Genomic DNA, 16,686 nt, shown 5'->3' on the forward strand with positions numbered 1-16,686 from the left:
TATTTGTTCATACATTTGTGACCCAGACTGTAGGAGTGCTTTTGCCAAGACAAAAAAAAGTTCTTAAAAATAGTTTGGAACTAATAACTTCATAAAATGATTTAGGAATTTTAAATGCATTACCTGAATCCACACTACATAAAATTAACTGTATCAAAAAGGAAATGGGAACTCGCATGGCAGCTCTCACTGCTGCCTCAATACAGTGACTTTAGAACGACTGATGCTTTCTGTAATGTCGCCTTAGAAACAAAAAAGTCGCTAAAAGTCACTTGTTGCTTGTCACTTTTTGAAAGAAAATTACTAGAGGGGTCTGAAAAGTCGCTAAATATAGCAACAAAGATGCTAAATGGGCAACACTGGACTGTCATCTCTCTAGTTTTCCTTCCCTCCTAAGAGCAGCAGCAAGGTGGCTTTGCAGCCAAACAGGAAGAAGCAGGCAGTGTTGTTTTTTCAAAATAAAGTAAATTTTAACTTTTCATGATATTTAACTTAATTTCCAACTCGGATTATGGTGAGTATAACTGCACAAATATAGGCTATACGTAATATAGGGTAAATATATCTCATATGCTTACCATTGTTTTTCCATATAATTAAAAAACAATTATTCTAAAGGCTTTTATTTTGCTGTGGCAGTGCGCCACGATCAATTACATGTAGCAAAAACCCTGAACTCCCTTAAGTTTTTCTCCTGAAATGTTCATTGTTGGTGATACAACACAAGCAAATCAAACAAAGACAACAACAGGGTTAGATTCTTCCTCATTACAGGGTCGGTCACATTGGGACGTGCTCTGATGGCGCAGGAGTAGTGAGCACGACCAATGTACGGAGGAGGCCTTCAGTCCTCGATGTGGCTGACTTGGGTTAGATTCCGGCCTGAGGTCCTGTGCCGCATGTCTTCCCCTCTCAAAACCCCATTTCCTGTCAGCCTACTTCGTGAAAATGAGCCATTAGTGACACAAAAAACTAGAAAAAGAATATAAGGATCAGTCACACCTACCCAAAGTAAAAATCACAGGTGCAGCCCAGAATGCAAAATTGCTGAAAACTATCTCCAGAGTTTTCACTCAAAAAGTCTATAAAGTCAAATAAAGACAGTTCAAGAACATTCTTATCCATAAAAGACAAGATCAATGAACAAGATTACTTGAGGAGCAAAACGTCCACAAGGTAGCCAAAGACAGATAACTTCTAAATTGCCAATGTCACAGTTAATGAGTCGACCATCAGGAGAATGAGGAACAAATGAGTGGGCATGGCTGGGCTGCAAAATGAAGGCTTCGATCCTTCAGGAAGAAATCTGCTGCCTGTCTGCAGATTGAGAAAGGTCACATTGTCAGGCCAGGAGGCTTATTTATTCAACAAAAGTGTTGATTGATAAATAACACAATGAACCATTGGGATTTAACAATTATTTAGTTATATACACACACAACTCTAGTTGTCACCTCAAAGCATTTAAGTAATTTGACTTACATTCTAGTTCAATGCTAGTTATAATTCAGCTTGTAATAAAAATGTGGTTTATAATGCCAATTAGTAAAAATGTAGCTGTCTAATTAAGCCTAGCTGATTGCATCAAGTTTGACTTCACAGCTTCCCTTCTCTGCTGTAATTGGATTGAGAATTATGTTTGCTGTAGAAAAAATATATATATATAAATCAGCACCCCATATGTTAGGTAGGGTGGTGAGAGTGTTGTAATCTGTAACTGTTTTGATTAAATTTGGTTCTAGATGACTTCCATGACAGAACCAGGGTTTGTGTTTTCTACATAGAATAAAATCTAAAAACGCTTGAAATTAATGTTTAAATAATAAAGCCGTGACTTGAATCTAAAAATGCTCCCAAAGGCTGTGAGATCACGTAAGTAGTACATCCTATGAAAACGTTCAACATCCGAGAAAGGAAGATCCTCTATTATCAGATAAAATCAGCAGCAGTTTGCAAAACCACACACTAAAAGAAAAGACCCACTTGCTTTCGGTGTCAACAATCATTTATCACTCTACATTCGCTCGTCGTGAAGTGTTATACTCATTTCCTTTAACCACCTCACATCGGTTTTGGATGCACGAGTTATTATTTCCCACAAATGTTCATCAGTGAGATAAAAGGCCGTGAGCACTTTCTCCAAAAGGTTCAGTTCTTGCCTGCTAAGTGGTGTGCTGCCAGCTGCCATCTGTCAGGGTCCATGTGGTGGGTGCTGTTTTGTAACTTTCAGTGCATGATTAACGCGTACCTGAATCTGCGTGTATGTGTGTGAGTGAGAGAGAGAGAGAGAGAAAGAGAGAGGGAGTATGTTGAGAGCGTGTGTATGTTGGAGAGAAACCAGGAGAGTGGGAACTAAGGGTCAGCCAGGCAGCAGACTCGGTGTGCCTGGAGATTTTCCAAGTGACAGAACAAGCGAGGGGGGGGGGGGGGGGGGGTGTTGGGTAGATGTATGAAAGGAATCCATACTGTATTCTATGCAACAATCAGTTGAGCAGAAGTTTCAGTTTTTTAAACGTTATTAATATTGCATGACTGATCTAATATTTATGCCAGATAAACGGCTTGAAGAAAAACTTTCTATGTGTTTTTCCTGTTATATAATTCATTGGAATGAATACCAGCTGCACAACACGTTGGATCGCAGTCGCTTTATTAATATGCGCGTTATTGCAAACACAAAGGAAGCTGCTTGGATGCAGCTTTCGGCAGGATATTATTATTGGTTCAAGCGACATGCATTAACGCTCTGCAGGCACATTAAATATTTGGCCGGTGACAAACTACAAGTCCTAAAGCTCAAGTATCATAACGATGGAAAACAAACGGAAGATTGCGTCGCTGCAATCGTTTGTTTTCCTTGTGTTGTACATGTTTATTCTGTCGTCATATTTTTTTCATGATTAATTCAAGATTGTACTATAGAACCAGGCAACACAGAGACAACAACCACACGTCGTTTCCCCTGTTCCTGCAGTCAGCCACCTGTACGGCTTTGGCCTGATGGATGCCGAGGCGATGGTGAAGGAGGCGGAGCAATGGAAACAGGTCCCTGTCCAGCACGTCTGCGTGGAGACCGCCGACAGACAGATCAGGTACGGCATAGGCACAATACAAGCGGGATTCCAAACAGGTGTTTACACCTTGGTAAATCATTCTCGACGCCGTGAAAACCTTCTGACAAATCGCTGTTGACGACATGCCTGGCACTATAAAGCAGGTTTTATCTGGCAGTTTTACAGCTTTGTTAAACGGGTACCCTAACATAACGTCATTTACGTGGTCAAGTGAATGTAAAGGAAGCACAAATTCGTCTTGACGTGACGTTTGAGCGTTTCCAACCATTGTCGGGTAAAAGGTGCTGTTTGTACAGAAATGTAATTCATTGCATATTTTACAAATAAAATGACTCTTTCCTCTACAGGTGACAGTTGTTAATTTAAAACTAATTACTGCGTTAAGATGATAATTACTTTTTTTTTACCCACTGTTCTTTTGGGTTGGTTAGCTTTTTTTCCCCTATAATAAATGAAATCATCATTTGGAAAAAAGCTTTTTCCGTTTACTCAGGATATCTTCATCTGATAACATCTATTTGATCTGAAACATCAAAGTCTGGAATAAGCAAAAATAAGGAATCCGTAAGGAGGGCACTATAGGCATTTGAACTTAGAAGGCCAGATGAGACGTATATTTTGTGTACCTTTATGTTGCATCAGATTTAAAATGCAACACAGACCGTCTTTCTTTCATTTAGGTAAGAACTGGGACACTATTGCGTGTGAATAAATCAAGTTTTACCAATCAGTGGATCAAATATTAGGGATGCTCACAATATCTGCATTAACAGTGATGGCGGCCGATGTTGGTCAATTTTCTTATCATATCTACCAGTCGCAAAAGCCAAACTGTGGCGATATTAATAACCGTTATTTATTTCCATGGTGTTGAGCTTTGTGTTTTGGGAGGATGGACGGGAGGGGAGTGACCACATGCTGTGTATTTGGGCAACTGATAGTGATGCAGTGCAGGATTGTGGGGTGTATAACAGGAAGCCAAGAAGCAATGTTGGTGATTTTTTCCCCCCCACTGTCTTGAAAGAATAGGGAAATATGTGCAAAGGTTGCTTAACTTCAATTTAACATTGGATATTTTGATATCGGCTCATATTTTCAGATTGCATTGCATCACTATCAAATATGGTTGCATTATAAACGGGAACAGGTTTGTTGTCCTTTGCTTTGCTGAAAAACTCCCTTCCCCTCTTCGTCTCAGTCTGTTCCATGCGCTCCCAGCTGTAACCGTCTTCTCTCATTTTTTTTTTCCCCCCCTCTGTCTCCAGTGTTTTGCACCGGCATGTGTTTTAGAGTAGGGTTGTGCAAGCTGTACCTTGATAGGGGCCAAGCATTAGTTCTGGCAGGGTGGTTCTCACATAAGACCTTTACTATGCACACACACTCTTACAGAGAGAGCGCCAGGGCTTCACAGCTTGTTATTCTTGATGCAGCTGGAAGCCTGAGCGCTGGGCTGTATTAGGCTGGCTGAACTCGGGGCCCTGGACTGGTTTGCTTTCAGTCAAAGCCTCTGTGGCCAGAAAGTGCAGCATTATCAGTGTCATTCTGTCTGTTCTGCTTCGCCGCGCAAGTCGCTTCATATAGGGCCGATGTAAAGTCTGACGAGTGTCAAACGGCGTGATCCTCAAGCCCTTTCGCAGTCGAGTAATATAAGTTGGCTTAAGCGTGAAATGAATAAAGCAGCCCTATCATTTTAGCCCCCCATGTTCCTTCTGCTTTGTGTTTTGTGACACTTGGAGGCGCTCGGATTGTTGTCAGAGAGAACTGGATCTCTGTCAAGCAGTGGTAGCCAATTAGAAAAAATACCACCTACCTTTTTCCAATTTTCCGATTGTAAAATAAAAACAAAAACAAAGGAACTGTCCCAAAATCAAATAAATCTATGAACCTGAAGATAGATACCACACTAGAAAAAGGGAAGTAAAAGTAAGTCAAATTTTCTTGAAATGAATGTATTTTTCCTTGATTTAAGCGGGTAAATAAGACTATTTGCCAATGGAGTGAGTATTTTTACCTCTACAATAAGATAATTAGACATCCTGCCCTTGAAATAAGATGAAAGAGATGAACTGTTCCTATTTTTAAGTGCAAAAATCTTATTCCATTGGCAAATAGTTTTATTTACCTGCTAAAATCAAGGAAAAATACATTCATTTCAAGAAAACTTGACTTACTTTTAGTTCCCTTTTTGCAGTGCAATAATTTATGTGTAATATCATATATATGTGTGCATCAGTATTTTTTACATTGGAAGTAGAGTGCCTATGTGCCTAATTGTTGGAAAGATTTAATTTGCAGTGGTGCTTCCAGCACGGTGCAGACATCGGCCTTTATGCTGTGTTCCTTCACGTCTTCTGGCTGGACCTCCCTACCCTCCTGCATTTATTACCGCTCTGCAGCTGAACCTCTGCACTCTGCTGAGAGTATGCACCGGGGAGAGGAAAAAAAAAACGAAAAGTTGACATGATCTTTGTGCAATCAAGCTGGTAGTAATCAGCTGAGCATCTGCTCTGCTCGGTCCCATGCGAGCGGCTCAGTTATCGGAGCTGTGTAATAGAGAGGCCAGAGCAGTTATATTGGCTCCAGACTCCCCAGACGGGCATCGAAGGAGGCCGTCGTTTCTTCCAAGGAGTCTGCAGGAGCCGATGTTTACTGTTTTTCTGTGCTTTTATTTTTAAAATGGTTACTGACTCGTTCCTGGTACTTGAGATCAAGAAGAGAAAATGTAAAAAAAATTACCTCCGTTTTTTTTCATTGTTTTGATTTCATAATCCAAATTGAAAACCAATTCAATGAATTTTGCTTATTTAAGCAGCAAATATGTTTTTGTTTTTTTCAAGCGAGCAGAAGATTGATGTCAATTATTGATAAAATCAGTGAATCTTTGATATTTTTCGATCTCTTATGAGCTGCCGTGTCTCATTTACTCTTTGAACGGCGCGTTAATGTGCCGTGGCTCATCTTTCAAGCAACCAGTGGCAATCTGGCAGCTGCATATTACCTGAGAGGGAATATTGGTTAGAAGATAAATATCCAAGCTGTATCGGTTTGTCAGTAAAAATGTCATTGCTGTGATTGTTACCCCGATGAGAAGGAATTTGATTCAATTATCTCTAAAACAATATGGGACAGCACATGTCAGCGACAATACAAATCAGAAAATAATTTAAATTTTGCTCCTGCTTTGATGGAGTTTGTCATATTTTATCGCTCTGATGCAACAAGTTCATTGCGCAGTTACTGCATGAAAACACCCTTAGCTGGCAGGATGGTATGCCCTGTTTTCTTCCCTGGTTTTCTCTGTGGTTTTGGTGTGGTGTTGCTGTGGTATTAGATCATACCGCAGATGTTATTCAGGCGGCCAGTAAGTGTTTGTCTTGGCTGTTCAGAGAGGGTTCTGCTGCTGAGTTGCACATAGCAGGCGGAGAAAATCATCCTCTTTATGTTATCATGTGTAGCTTTTTAGCAGGATGGAGATTCGGGGATGGAAAACTTTTTTTACACTTTGTTCAGTTTAAATGAAGTCCTTAAAGGAACATAGTGTAAGTACCAGGATTTTTCAGGACGTCTGCCCCCTCTGGTGACAAGTTGCAATGACACCAGTGTTGTGCACATGCACAGAGAAGAGGAGAAGCATCTGCCACTGTAATTGCACGGGTCTTTTGTTTAGAGGCGTAATGTCCTCTCAGTTAATAAAGTTATAAATATTGAAGTGCACTGAAGGGTTTAATATTAAGGAAGTAAACGTGTTGGATGTTGATGAGGGTGCTGCCACAGTTTAGGGGAAATACAGATGTTGAGATGTTTAACAGGATTATGCATTTTGGTTTAAATGGCTTCAGAGGCAGAGGAGCTCTTTTTATTCAAAATTATGAATAGGACTTTGTTTTGCAGGTGGGTACAGTGGATTTTCACAAAACCTTTGGATGGGTATGGTCGGGGTATGAGGCATGTTTACTGTAATATTGGTTTTTACAGTAATAATACTCATTTATAGCATTATTTATTGTTCTTTTAGCACATAGACTTAAGCTAAAATGTAAAATAAATACCCCCTAAATGTTGTCTTCTTGATACCCTTTTAGCAATTCTGCTCTCTGGAATGTAACACGTGTAAAGAAAAGTATTACCACATTAATATGCTGTAGCTGTTAGCCGTCCGCTATCTGCTTGGGTAGCCAGCTTGCAATCAGCTTTTCCACAAAAATGTGGCTTTTATCTTGCCAAGTGTAGATTTAAAACAGGGCTTCTTAGTAAGAGTGATGGTTGGTGACACTTGAGTTTTTACGGCATTACTTTCTGTGTGTTTTGTTAGCAGGAACATTTCCAGAGCAAAGTTAGCCTTTGCCTTATAAGCACAGGAATTTTTTTAGAAGCCTTCTTTCAGCATGCTGGTGGGCAGTGGACAGCAACAGGTGTGGGAGGGGCAGCACAGTGTAAAGGTTTTAAAAGTTTGTGTTAACTAACTCAAAGTTTGACTCCAGGATGTGTCCTGTGCCCAAATTATATTGACTCCAATTCAGTCGACATTCAAATCTATTCAAATTACGCCAGTGCAACCAGTAAAATGCTGATATTTAAATCCAATTATATACAGTAACTATAATGTATTACTCTCCCAATTTAATAGTAAGTTTAAAGTTGAGAGTCTCAAATTCAGTCTCTGAGTCCTGACTTTGCAGCGATTCATCCAACTAAACAAGTATTCGGCAAAAAGCTCTTCGTTGTGTGTTCTGACAGATCCAATTGTGTCTTCCGTCATTATGTTGGAGCCATTATTTCATTTGCGTGCTTGTTTTGTTAACCTTACCCTCCTAATTCCCTCCATCCTGTCCAGCAGAACTATCCGCCCGGAGCACTTGGTGCGCTCCGTGTACAAGGCGACCGGCTGTTCGGACAACCCCAACCTGAAAGTCATCTACTTGGAGCACGTGGTTGTACGCATTACAATCACACACCCGCGTCGTGGGGACCTGTCCATCAACCTGACCTCGCCGTCTGGGACCAAGTCTCAGCTGCTCGCCAACAGGTACAGGAAGGCACTGTGAACGGTAACACGCTGAGGCCTGGCTAGCTAGCAGAGGGAACGTGATTAGTGCGTATTTATAACGATGCTCTCAAACCTCGGCATCTAGTTAAACGAGTCCAGATTCCTTCATCGATCAGGAAATTTGTAACCTACAATTGGCTGTATTTGATATTTAGGCTACTGGACAAATTTCCACTGGTGTGTAAAAAAGGAACGGAAATTTCTAATTTCAGCTGCAACCTTTCAAAAATAGAAAGACTTGTGAGGACTTGACACTTTAACATGGACATTACAGAAGAATGTCATTAAAATATTGATTCTTAATTTGATTTTCCTTCATTGAAAATGTGCTCATCATGGATCAAATTTTCGGACAGCTTGTTTTAAACCATATATTTACATACACAACTTAAAAAGACATACATTTTTCTCACTGTCTAAGTTTAAATCAAACTTGCTTTAGGTCAGAATTACCAAAAAAACTTTTTTTATCTGTTTGCTAAATACCAGAATAATTTCTGTAGTATTTATTGAAATTGCCTTTACACCTTTTAACTTGGATCAGATGTTTTGGGTTTCCTTCCTCAATCTTCTCCGCAGTTTGCAGGAGGTTTGGTCCATTCCTCCCAACAGATCTGGTGTATCTGATTGAGGTTTTGTAAGCCTCCTTGCACGCGGACAGCATTTTAAGATCCAGCCTCACATTTTTGTTCTGCCACTCCAAATGATTGACTTTGCTGTCTGTAAGCCACTTTTAGCTAATTTGTCAGTATGATTACGGTTGTCGTCTATTTGAAAGACACATTTCTGCCCTAGTGTTGACTTCCTGGCTGATGTCTTGAGATGTCACTCAGGTTCCAGGGCCTGTAATCTTCATCCGAATGTAATGACGCCACGACCAAACACTTCAACGCTGCTTCAGACAACATGACATCTCTCCAGAAAAATGAAAATTTGTGACGAGTACTCTGGGTTTTTATGTTGCTTTTGGAGTTATGGCCTCTTCCTCTCTGAGTGGCCTTTCAGCACATGCTGGTGAAGGACTCATTTCACTGTGGAGCACGGTACTCCATGTCCAGCTTCATCCTCTATCGTCACAAGGTCTTTTAGCTTTTTGCTCTGGGGTTGATCCACACGTTTCAGACCAAAACATGTTCCTGTCTGGGATGCAGAACAAGAATCCTCCCCCGATTGGATTGCTGACTGGACATCTCCATGGTGTTTATGCTTGTATATGATTAGTTGAACAGATGAATGTGGAACATTCAGGAATTTAGCAACTGCGGCCAAAGGAATATATTTAAAAAATTAGTTTATTATTCTGGCATTTTTCTAGTATAAATAATTTGGCTTATCACAGCTGGCCTGCAACACGTCAGTTTAGACTGACTTAAGGTGAAACCGCGGGGAAAAGAAATATGAAGTGTATGTAAACAGCTGATATCAACTGTAAGTAAAGTTAGTTTTTTCATAACGATGTAAATCATTATTATTTTCCTCAGCTTCACTTATCTATTCCTGTCCCCACCCACCATGCTGTGGCCCTGTGCCCAGCCAGAGGAGGCTCGGGCCTCCGTTTTAGAGCTACAGATGTTGTTAATTAAGAACCGACAACTGGGCCAAGAGTTTTAAAGCGTGGAGAGAAGTTTACACAGATTATTTCCAGTTAGAAGACATTGGACCACCTCGGTATTTTTGGGATATACGTTACCTTTTCATTTCTCCAGTCTGGCTTCTTTAGGATTATCAGTGACCTTTGATTCGATTTCAAAGCTATTTGGATAAATTAGACATTCAGATTTAAACAGTTCCTGCAAAGAGTGTGTTATTTGGCTGTTTGATTTTTACTCATGCTGTTCTTGTTCAGTTTTTACCGCCTTTACCCTAAACATCAATGTAAACACCTTACTTTTAAATGAATGGCTGCACCTCCTGATTGCTACAACTAAATTCACCCCTTCCACACGGAATCCAGATTGCACCAAGCCACAGCCCTGTTTGTGTTTACTAGAGGCTGTAATTGTATTTTGCTGAATGTGAATTGTCCTGATTGCTCTGCTACTTGCAGCACTTTACTTCATTACTAATCAGCCTTGTATCTGGGGGTGGGTGTGCATGTGTCCCTGTGTGTGTGTTTTTGATGCACAGGTTGTTTGATCACTCCATGGAGGGCTTTAAGAACTGGGAATTTATGACCACCCACTGCTGGGGAGAGAAGGCGGCAGGCGACTGGATCCTGGAGATCTACGACTCGCCCTCTCAACTGCGCAGCCAGAAAGTTCCTGGTAAAAACTGCTTCGCTGTTTTTAAAAGATTAAATTTGGTTGACTGAACAGTATTTTACCTAAAACATTAGCAGAAGTGTGAGCATCAGTAACAAACATCTTACTTGGACGTAGAAAGTCTAATCAGTTGACAAGTGACTTTATTCTAGATTTAATTAAAAAAAGAAGCTTCTTTCCCTCTTTTAATAGCAATAAAACACTAAATTAGCCAATAAGGTCTTTTCAGTTGAGCCTTGGATAAAAAGTTGTGAAGATTTTCAGAGTTTGCGCAAAACCAAAGTTTAGCAATCCTTGGTCCATAAACCATTAATCCATCCATCCATCCGTCTGTCCATAAACCATTAATCCATCCATCCATCTATTTGTAAATCCTTAATCCATCCATTCGTCTATTTGTAAATCCTTAATCCATTGATCCGTCTATTTGTAAACGGATCAATGGATTTCCTTGTAAATCCTTAATCCATCCATCCGTCTGATAATCCTTCCATCCATCCATCCATATACTTTTAAACCCTTAATCCATCCAATCCGTCTATTTGTAAACCCTTAATCCCCCCATCCGTCTATTTGTAAACCCTTAATCCATCCATCCATATACTTTTAAACCCATAATCCATCCATCCATCTATTTGTAAACCCTTAATCCCCCATCCGTCTATTTCTACACCCTTAATCCATCCATCCATCCATCCATCCATCCATCCATCCATCCATCCATCCATCCATCCATCCATCCATCCATCCATCCATCCATCCATCCATCCATCCATCCATCTACTTTTGAACCCTTAATCCATCCATCCGTCTATTTGTAAACCTTTAATCCATCCATCCGTCTATTTGTAAACCTTTAATCCATCCATCCGTCTATTTGTAAACCTTTAATCCATCCATCCGTCTATTTGTAAACCTTTAATCCATCCATCCGTCTATTTGTAAACCTTTAATCCATCCATCCGTCTATTCGTAAACCCTTAATCCATCCATCTGTCTATTTGTAAATCCTTAATCTATTTATCCGTCTATTTGTAAACCCTTAATCCATCCATCCATATTCTTTTCAACCCTTAATCCATCGATTCGTCTATTTGTAAACCCTTAATCCATCCATCCGTCTATTTGTAAACCCTTAATCCACCTATCCGTCTATTTGTAAACCCTTAATCCACCAATCCATATACTTTTAAACCCTTAATCCATCCATCCGTCTATTTATAAACCCTTAATCCATCCATCCGTCTATTTATAAACCCTTAATCCATCCATCCGTCTATTTGTAAACCCTTAATCCATCCATCCGTCTATTTGTAAACCCTTAATCCACCTATCCGTCTATTTGTAAACCCTTAATCCACCAATCCATATACTTTTAAACCCTTAATCCATCCATCCGTCTATTTGTAAATCCTTAATCCATCCATCCGTCCATTAATTACTGGATATATGGTTTAACATTTAAATCTGGTTTAATGTAGAAATGTGTACCTAAAATAGTAAAGATTAAATTTTTTCCTTTAACAATTTGCTAAAAAACAAACAACTCAATGAAGACATTTTGACATGAACGAACACAGAGGAAACCTGCACAGTCGAAAATGATTCCTGTTTTGGGTTGATCTTCACCAGAAGTCTGTTTTCACAGGGAAGCTGAAGGAGTGGTCTCTGGTGCTGTATGGCACCTCTGTCCACCCGTACTCGACTCAGCAAAAGGTTCGCTTCACAGATGCACTGCAGCCTGTTGAAGAGGAGGAGTACAACGGTAAATGATAAATCTCAAAATTTACACAGTAGCATCACCCTGACGGAAAGACATGTTTAATTACCTTTTAGAAACCAAAGCAGACGGGTTTATGTGGTTTAAAGGACTAACATTGATTATTTCAGGAATTTGGTATTGTTAAAACGAGCCCAGATGTTATTTATTGATTTATCAATGAGGCGGTTCCTGCTGTTCATCTTCAGGTCCCTGTGATGCTGAATGCAATGAGAATGGCTGCGAGGGTCCTGGACCACACCACTGTATAAATTGCCTTCACTACTTCCTCAAATTCAAGAACAACACCAGGTCTGTCTGATTTAGACCATTATCTAAAATCTAATTTCTTTGTTTGCTTTACAAATATGTTTTTGTAATGAATGTGTATTCATGTTAATGTATATATAATATGGGCCATTATTGCCCAAATATGGGCAATAATGGCCGCCCCCAGACTCAGTGATCGAGACGACAATTGATGCTTTTATTTTATTATTGATTAACGCTAAATTCCTTAAATCACCACAAACGTATTAGTTTTAGGTATAGCTAATTAATGATCCACTGATTTTTCCTTGTGGACCGGACTTCTCCTTTAAAGATATTCTTAAATCACCTGACATCCCTGGCTCTGTTAAGAGCGAGCCACGTGTTTTTATTATCAACACACAAAGACCTCCAGCCTCTTGATGTTGGTCATTGTAGAATGTGAAATGTGTAAAGAGCATCGGCTGTTTCTCCTTTTACTGCGATGCTTGCTTTAGTAACCTGTTGTTTCGTAAACCCCCTTGCCCCTTTGACCCCTTTTCATGTTACACACACAGATTTCATTGCATTTTAAGCATTTTATACAGATTATATGTTGTAGATATACAAAGGTTTGCCTCAAGCATTACCCCTGTCTTAAACTAATAATTAAATCAAACATCTACTTTAAAAGGCTATACTATTATAATAACAGTTCTCCTGTTTTGTCAAACAGTTTTTAAAGTTGTGACTGTATATTGTCTCATAGTTAAAAAGCTCTTATAAGTATAAAATGAGGAGTCTTGGAGTTCCACTGCACTCACAAAGCTTTAGTTAATGTCCCCTTTTCACTGTTTGACATTTTTATCGCCTTTATTGTGACAGTATGACTATAGAGTGTTCATCCTTGTCACTCTGTGTTGTTAGTGTGTCGCTTCTTGCTCTTTAATTGTAAATAATAAATGTGATTTGTGAGCGTGGGGATGTAAATATGCAGATGTGAGGATTCGTCTGGTGTTCCTAGGATCAAAGTCTGCTGTAACGGGCTCTGTGTCGGCTGTCCTCTGTGCTGATAAAAGGCAAAGTGATGCCGGCGGATGAGAGTGTGAAAGTTTAACCGAAGCTTGCCAACAGCCCACTTTAGAGGTGTGCTGCCCTTCTCTGCCCCCGCAGGGAGAAAATGACGAGCGACGACTGAAGTGGCGGCAGGAAGGGACACGGTGTTCAGATAATTGTTATATGTTAGATGGTCTCTGCTTAATTAAAGGTGTTTGGCTCTTTGATTGGAAGTTTTCCTGCTTTTAAAAGCCTGATAATTTTAAACAAAATAAAAAAAAAAACATTTTGTTTTATTACTTCCCATTTATAATTTGAACATTCTGCACTTTATCTTTGGTTTGGTTTGCGTGCGAGTCTTAAATCATGCATTTCTACATCCCACTGGGACTTTTTAGTTTCTGTCTGAATAAAGAATGTGATGCATAAATATTTATGTCTTTAACAGCTTTGCGTGATTGTCTGACATTGTTTCCCTCAAGTGATTTGATCTCTAGATCTTAGAAATTGATCCGGAAGCTAATCTTGTTGACTATTAATAGGATGAATATAGTTGGATTAGGACAACACGCGCTCCAAGTTGTCTGTCAGCTTCAGCCTCGCAGGGAAAGGGGGTTCCACCGTTTCGGCGCGATTGCAGTCAGCGTGTGCTTTCACACATAGGTTCAGTGTCTGACGTGTTCCATATGTGTTTCTTGGCAGAATATCCTGCAGAGTGCGAATAGGGCTTGAACTGTGTGTGTGTTCTGTGCTCTCGAAGACTTCAGAGGCCTTTCCACCTAAGGAAAGGAGCCTCCGGGTGATGAGGCGTGCTGGAGTAATCCAGCAGATGTTCACCTGCACGCACACAAATGGGCCCATTATACCTCTGCATCTGTCCCAACACCATGAAGCACATGGGGGCAACAAATACTGGTTATTTCTGGTCCAGTATAGTGCTTAGAGCTCATGTTTGGCACATTAAGTGTACGATGTGCCTTAATGCGATCCTTTTAATAAACTACTGAACTATGTGATAGTGTTCAACGTGCATTCATGAGCTTTGTTTTAGTGTACATATATATATATATTTTTTTTTTTGGCTAAACGTGTGAATGACAGATTTTTTTTTTTAGAAGTTGTCATGCCTTTAAACAATCTGGAAATTTTATGTTTCTGATATTTCAATTCAGAACAGATGAGTTAATTGGAGCAACGCCTGCGAACGTATTTTAAGGCAACACCTCAAACACACGCCGTCTTTATGTGACGTCATCAAAAAAAATCAAGCATTACAATTTCCAGATGGCTGAAGCTTCCTCGTCCAATTGTTTAAACAGTTGTTTGTAAGCGTTAGGTGAGGGCTTTAATTAAGTACAACATGGGAATGTCTAGCCATCATGCTGTTCCGAAAGCAGACGGGTTCTGTGCGTTCAGAGAAAAATGAGCTTTGGTTTGACATGTGTGTATAAACCCCGGGGAGGGGGTGGGGGGATAAAAACCTAGTCAAGAGGCTGGCCAAAACTCTTGATAGATTCTCAGTTACCACAGTGAAATTCGTCCTGAAAGGCCACTTAGAGAGGAAGAAGCCAAAGTGTTTTTTTCTCCAAAAAACACTTTAAAACACCCAGATTAGGGTTTTCAGATAGAGTTGAGGACAAAGACCTTGATCTTAGCAGACATCTGTCTTTAGAAATAATGACTGCATTTATATCTAGAGGAAGAAGCAGGATCTTGCAAATCCTTAGAGTCCCGTCCGAAATGGGAGGTCCGGAGTTGCAGCATTATGTTGTGGGATTGTTTTGCTATGGAAGACGTTTGCAGGAAATAACAAGATGTGGATTTAATAAAGCAAAACATGATCTTTGAAAATGGTCATTGACTTCAAGGATACAATTAAATTAGGCAAAAAGGTCTCAAGTTTTATAATGGCTTTCACAAAGCTCGGATTGTCGGGCGGAGGTGAAAAGCTGTGAGAGAAAAAGACTTGGTGGGAAGAGACACGATTATGTAGCTCTTTACGCATTTAACCTTTACGCCTTTTCACCTTTTTTTTTTCTCACCTGGTTTCCCTCCTCTCATTCCTCTCTTGCCTCGCTCCAGGATGTGCGTCTCCGAGTGCCCCAGTGGCTTCTTCCGTGACGACAGGAAGCGCTGCAAGAAATGCTCCTCAGTGTGCGAGACCTGTGTCGGCAGTCGGAGCGACCAGTGCATCACGTGCAGGCCGGGTCACCACCTCATCGAGGGCTCCAACACGTGCGCTGCCAACTGCGCCGACGGCTTCTACCTTGATAGTGGTACGCCTCTTTCCTCTGGCTTAACTAACGGCGGCGAGGCTTTGTTTCCAAACGCTGAGCTCCATTTAAATTGCGGGGACACCGCAGCAGAGATTGCGCCAGTCGACGCATAGCTTGGTAAACTTATTTGTTCAGCCAAGCCTCTTCTGTCTGTTGATCAAAGTTTCAAGTCTCCTGGACCCTGAGAAGTAAGCATGGGGAAGGGTACCGCACAGTGGAAACACTTTTCCAGGAACGGTGAAGCAATACAGACTTTTAGAAACATCTGTCTCCCACCTGCCTTACAGGAAAAAAATCTGCAAAGCGTTTTTTTTTCTCGTGGGCTCAGAGTGATGCCGTTTTGTACTTGATGTAATGTCTAGCCGTTTGTTTATTTTCCTGCACTTTCTGAATCCAATTAGGGGGGGGAAAAAAAAAGAAAAAGCATGTGGCGGTACGCAGATTTTACATACCCCAATTACTGTGGAAAAAAAATCTGACTAAAACGTAACACACCTATTGAGTTGCCTTTTACCTTGAGTGTTCTTTGTGCATCGAGTCATTCCAGGTCTTATCCATTTACATTATAGCGTAAACACTGAAAGAACCTTCTGATAGACCTGCCTTACGTTTGAGATGTATTCCAGTCTAAATGGAAGCAGATCACGTCCCAAAGACTAAAACAATGCAAATCTAATTAAGAGTATGTGTTTGCAGCCAGCAGGTTAGTGTAAATCATGGCTGCAGATCTGAAATGATCCGTTTCCATCATTATTCCCACTGGCTGAGTTGAAGCGGGATACTGTTTCCTTTGAAATTTTGGCACAATTTCATGTTTGGTTTTGAAATCAGCAAACTAGTTTCTTTTTCCAAAATCCTCCGTCATCCATCACATCGACAGATACATTATTTCATTCTTTTTCCTCCTAAACAACTTTAGGTGATGATAAAGCTAGACAGGTCAGGGAAATGCATCTGCTTCTTT

At 40.3% G+C, this 16,686-nt stretch overlaps 1 protein-coding gene across 5 annotated transcripts in view; it reads left to right on the forward strand.

The window, feature by feature from the left end:
* pcsk5b (proprotein convertase subtilisin/kexin type 5b) overlaps positions 1-16,686 on the forward strand; it is a 115,139-nt gene that overhangs the window by 54,122 nt on the left and 44,331 nt on the right. For 3 of the 5 annotated variants that reach the window (XM_036143761.1, XM_036143763.1, XM_036143765.1), the window contains exons 11-16: positions 2,975-3,092; positions 7,909-8,100; positions 10,249-10,385; positions 12,031-12,147; positions 12,351-12,453; positions 15,529-15,722. In XM_036143761.1, coding sequence (XP_035999654.1) covers positions 2,975-3,092; positions 7,909-8,100; positions 10,249-10,385; positions 12,031-12,147; positions 12,351-12,453; positions 15,529-15,722 — 861 coding nt within the window. The remainder of the gene's footprint in view (positions 1-2,974; positions 3,093-7,908; positions 8,101-10,248; positions 10,386-12,030; positions 12,148-12,350; positions 12,454-15,528; positions 15,723-16,686) is intronic. The other 2 variants (XM_036143764.1, XM_036143762.1) reach the window with 1 other exon arrangement.

This window comes from Fundulus heteroclitus, chromosome 12, assembly GCF_011125445.2.
Source record: "Fundulus heteroclitus isolate FHET01 chromosome 12, MU-UCD_Fhet_4.1, whole genome shotgun sequence".
Taxonomy (NCBI): domain Eukaryota; kingdom Metazoa; phylum Chordata; class Actinopteri; order Cyprinodontiformes; family Fundulidae; genus Fundulus; species Fundulus heteroclitus.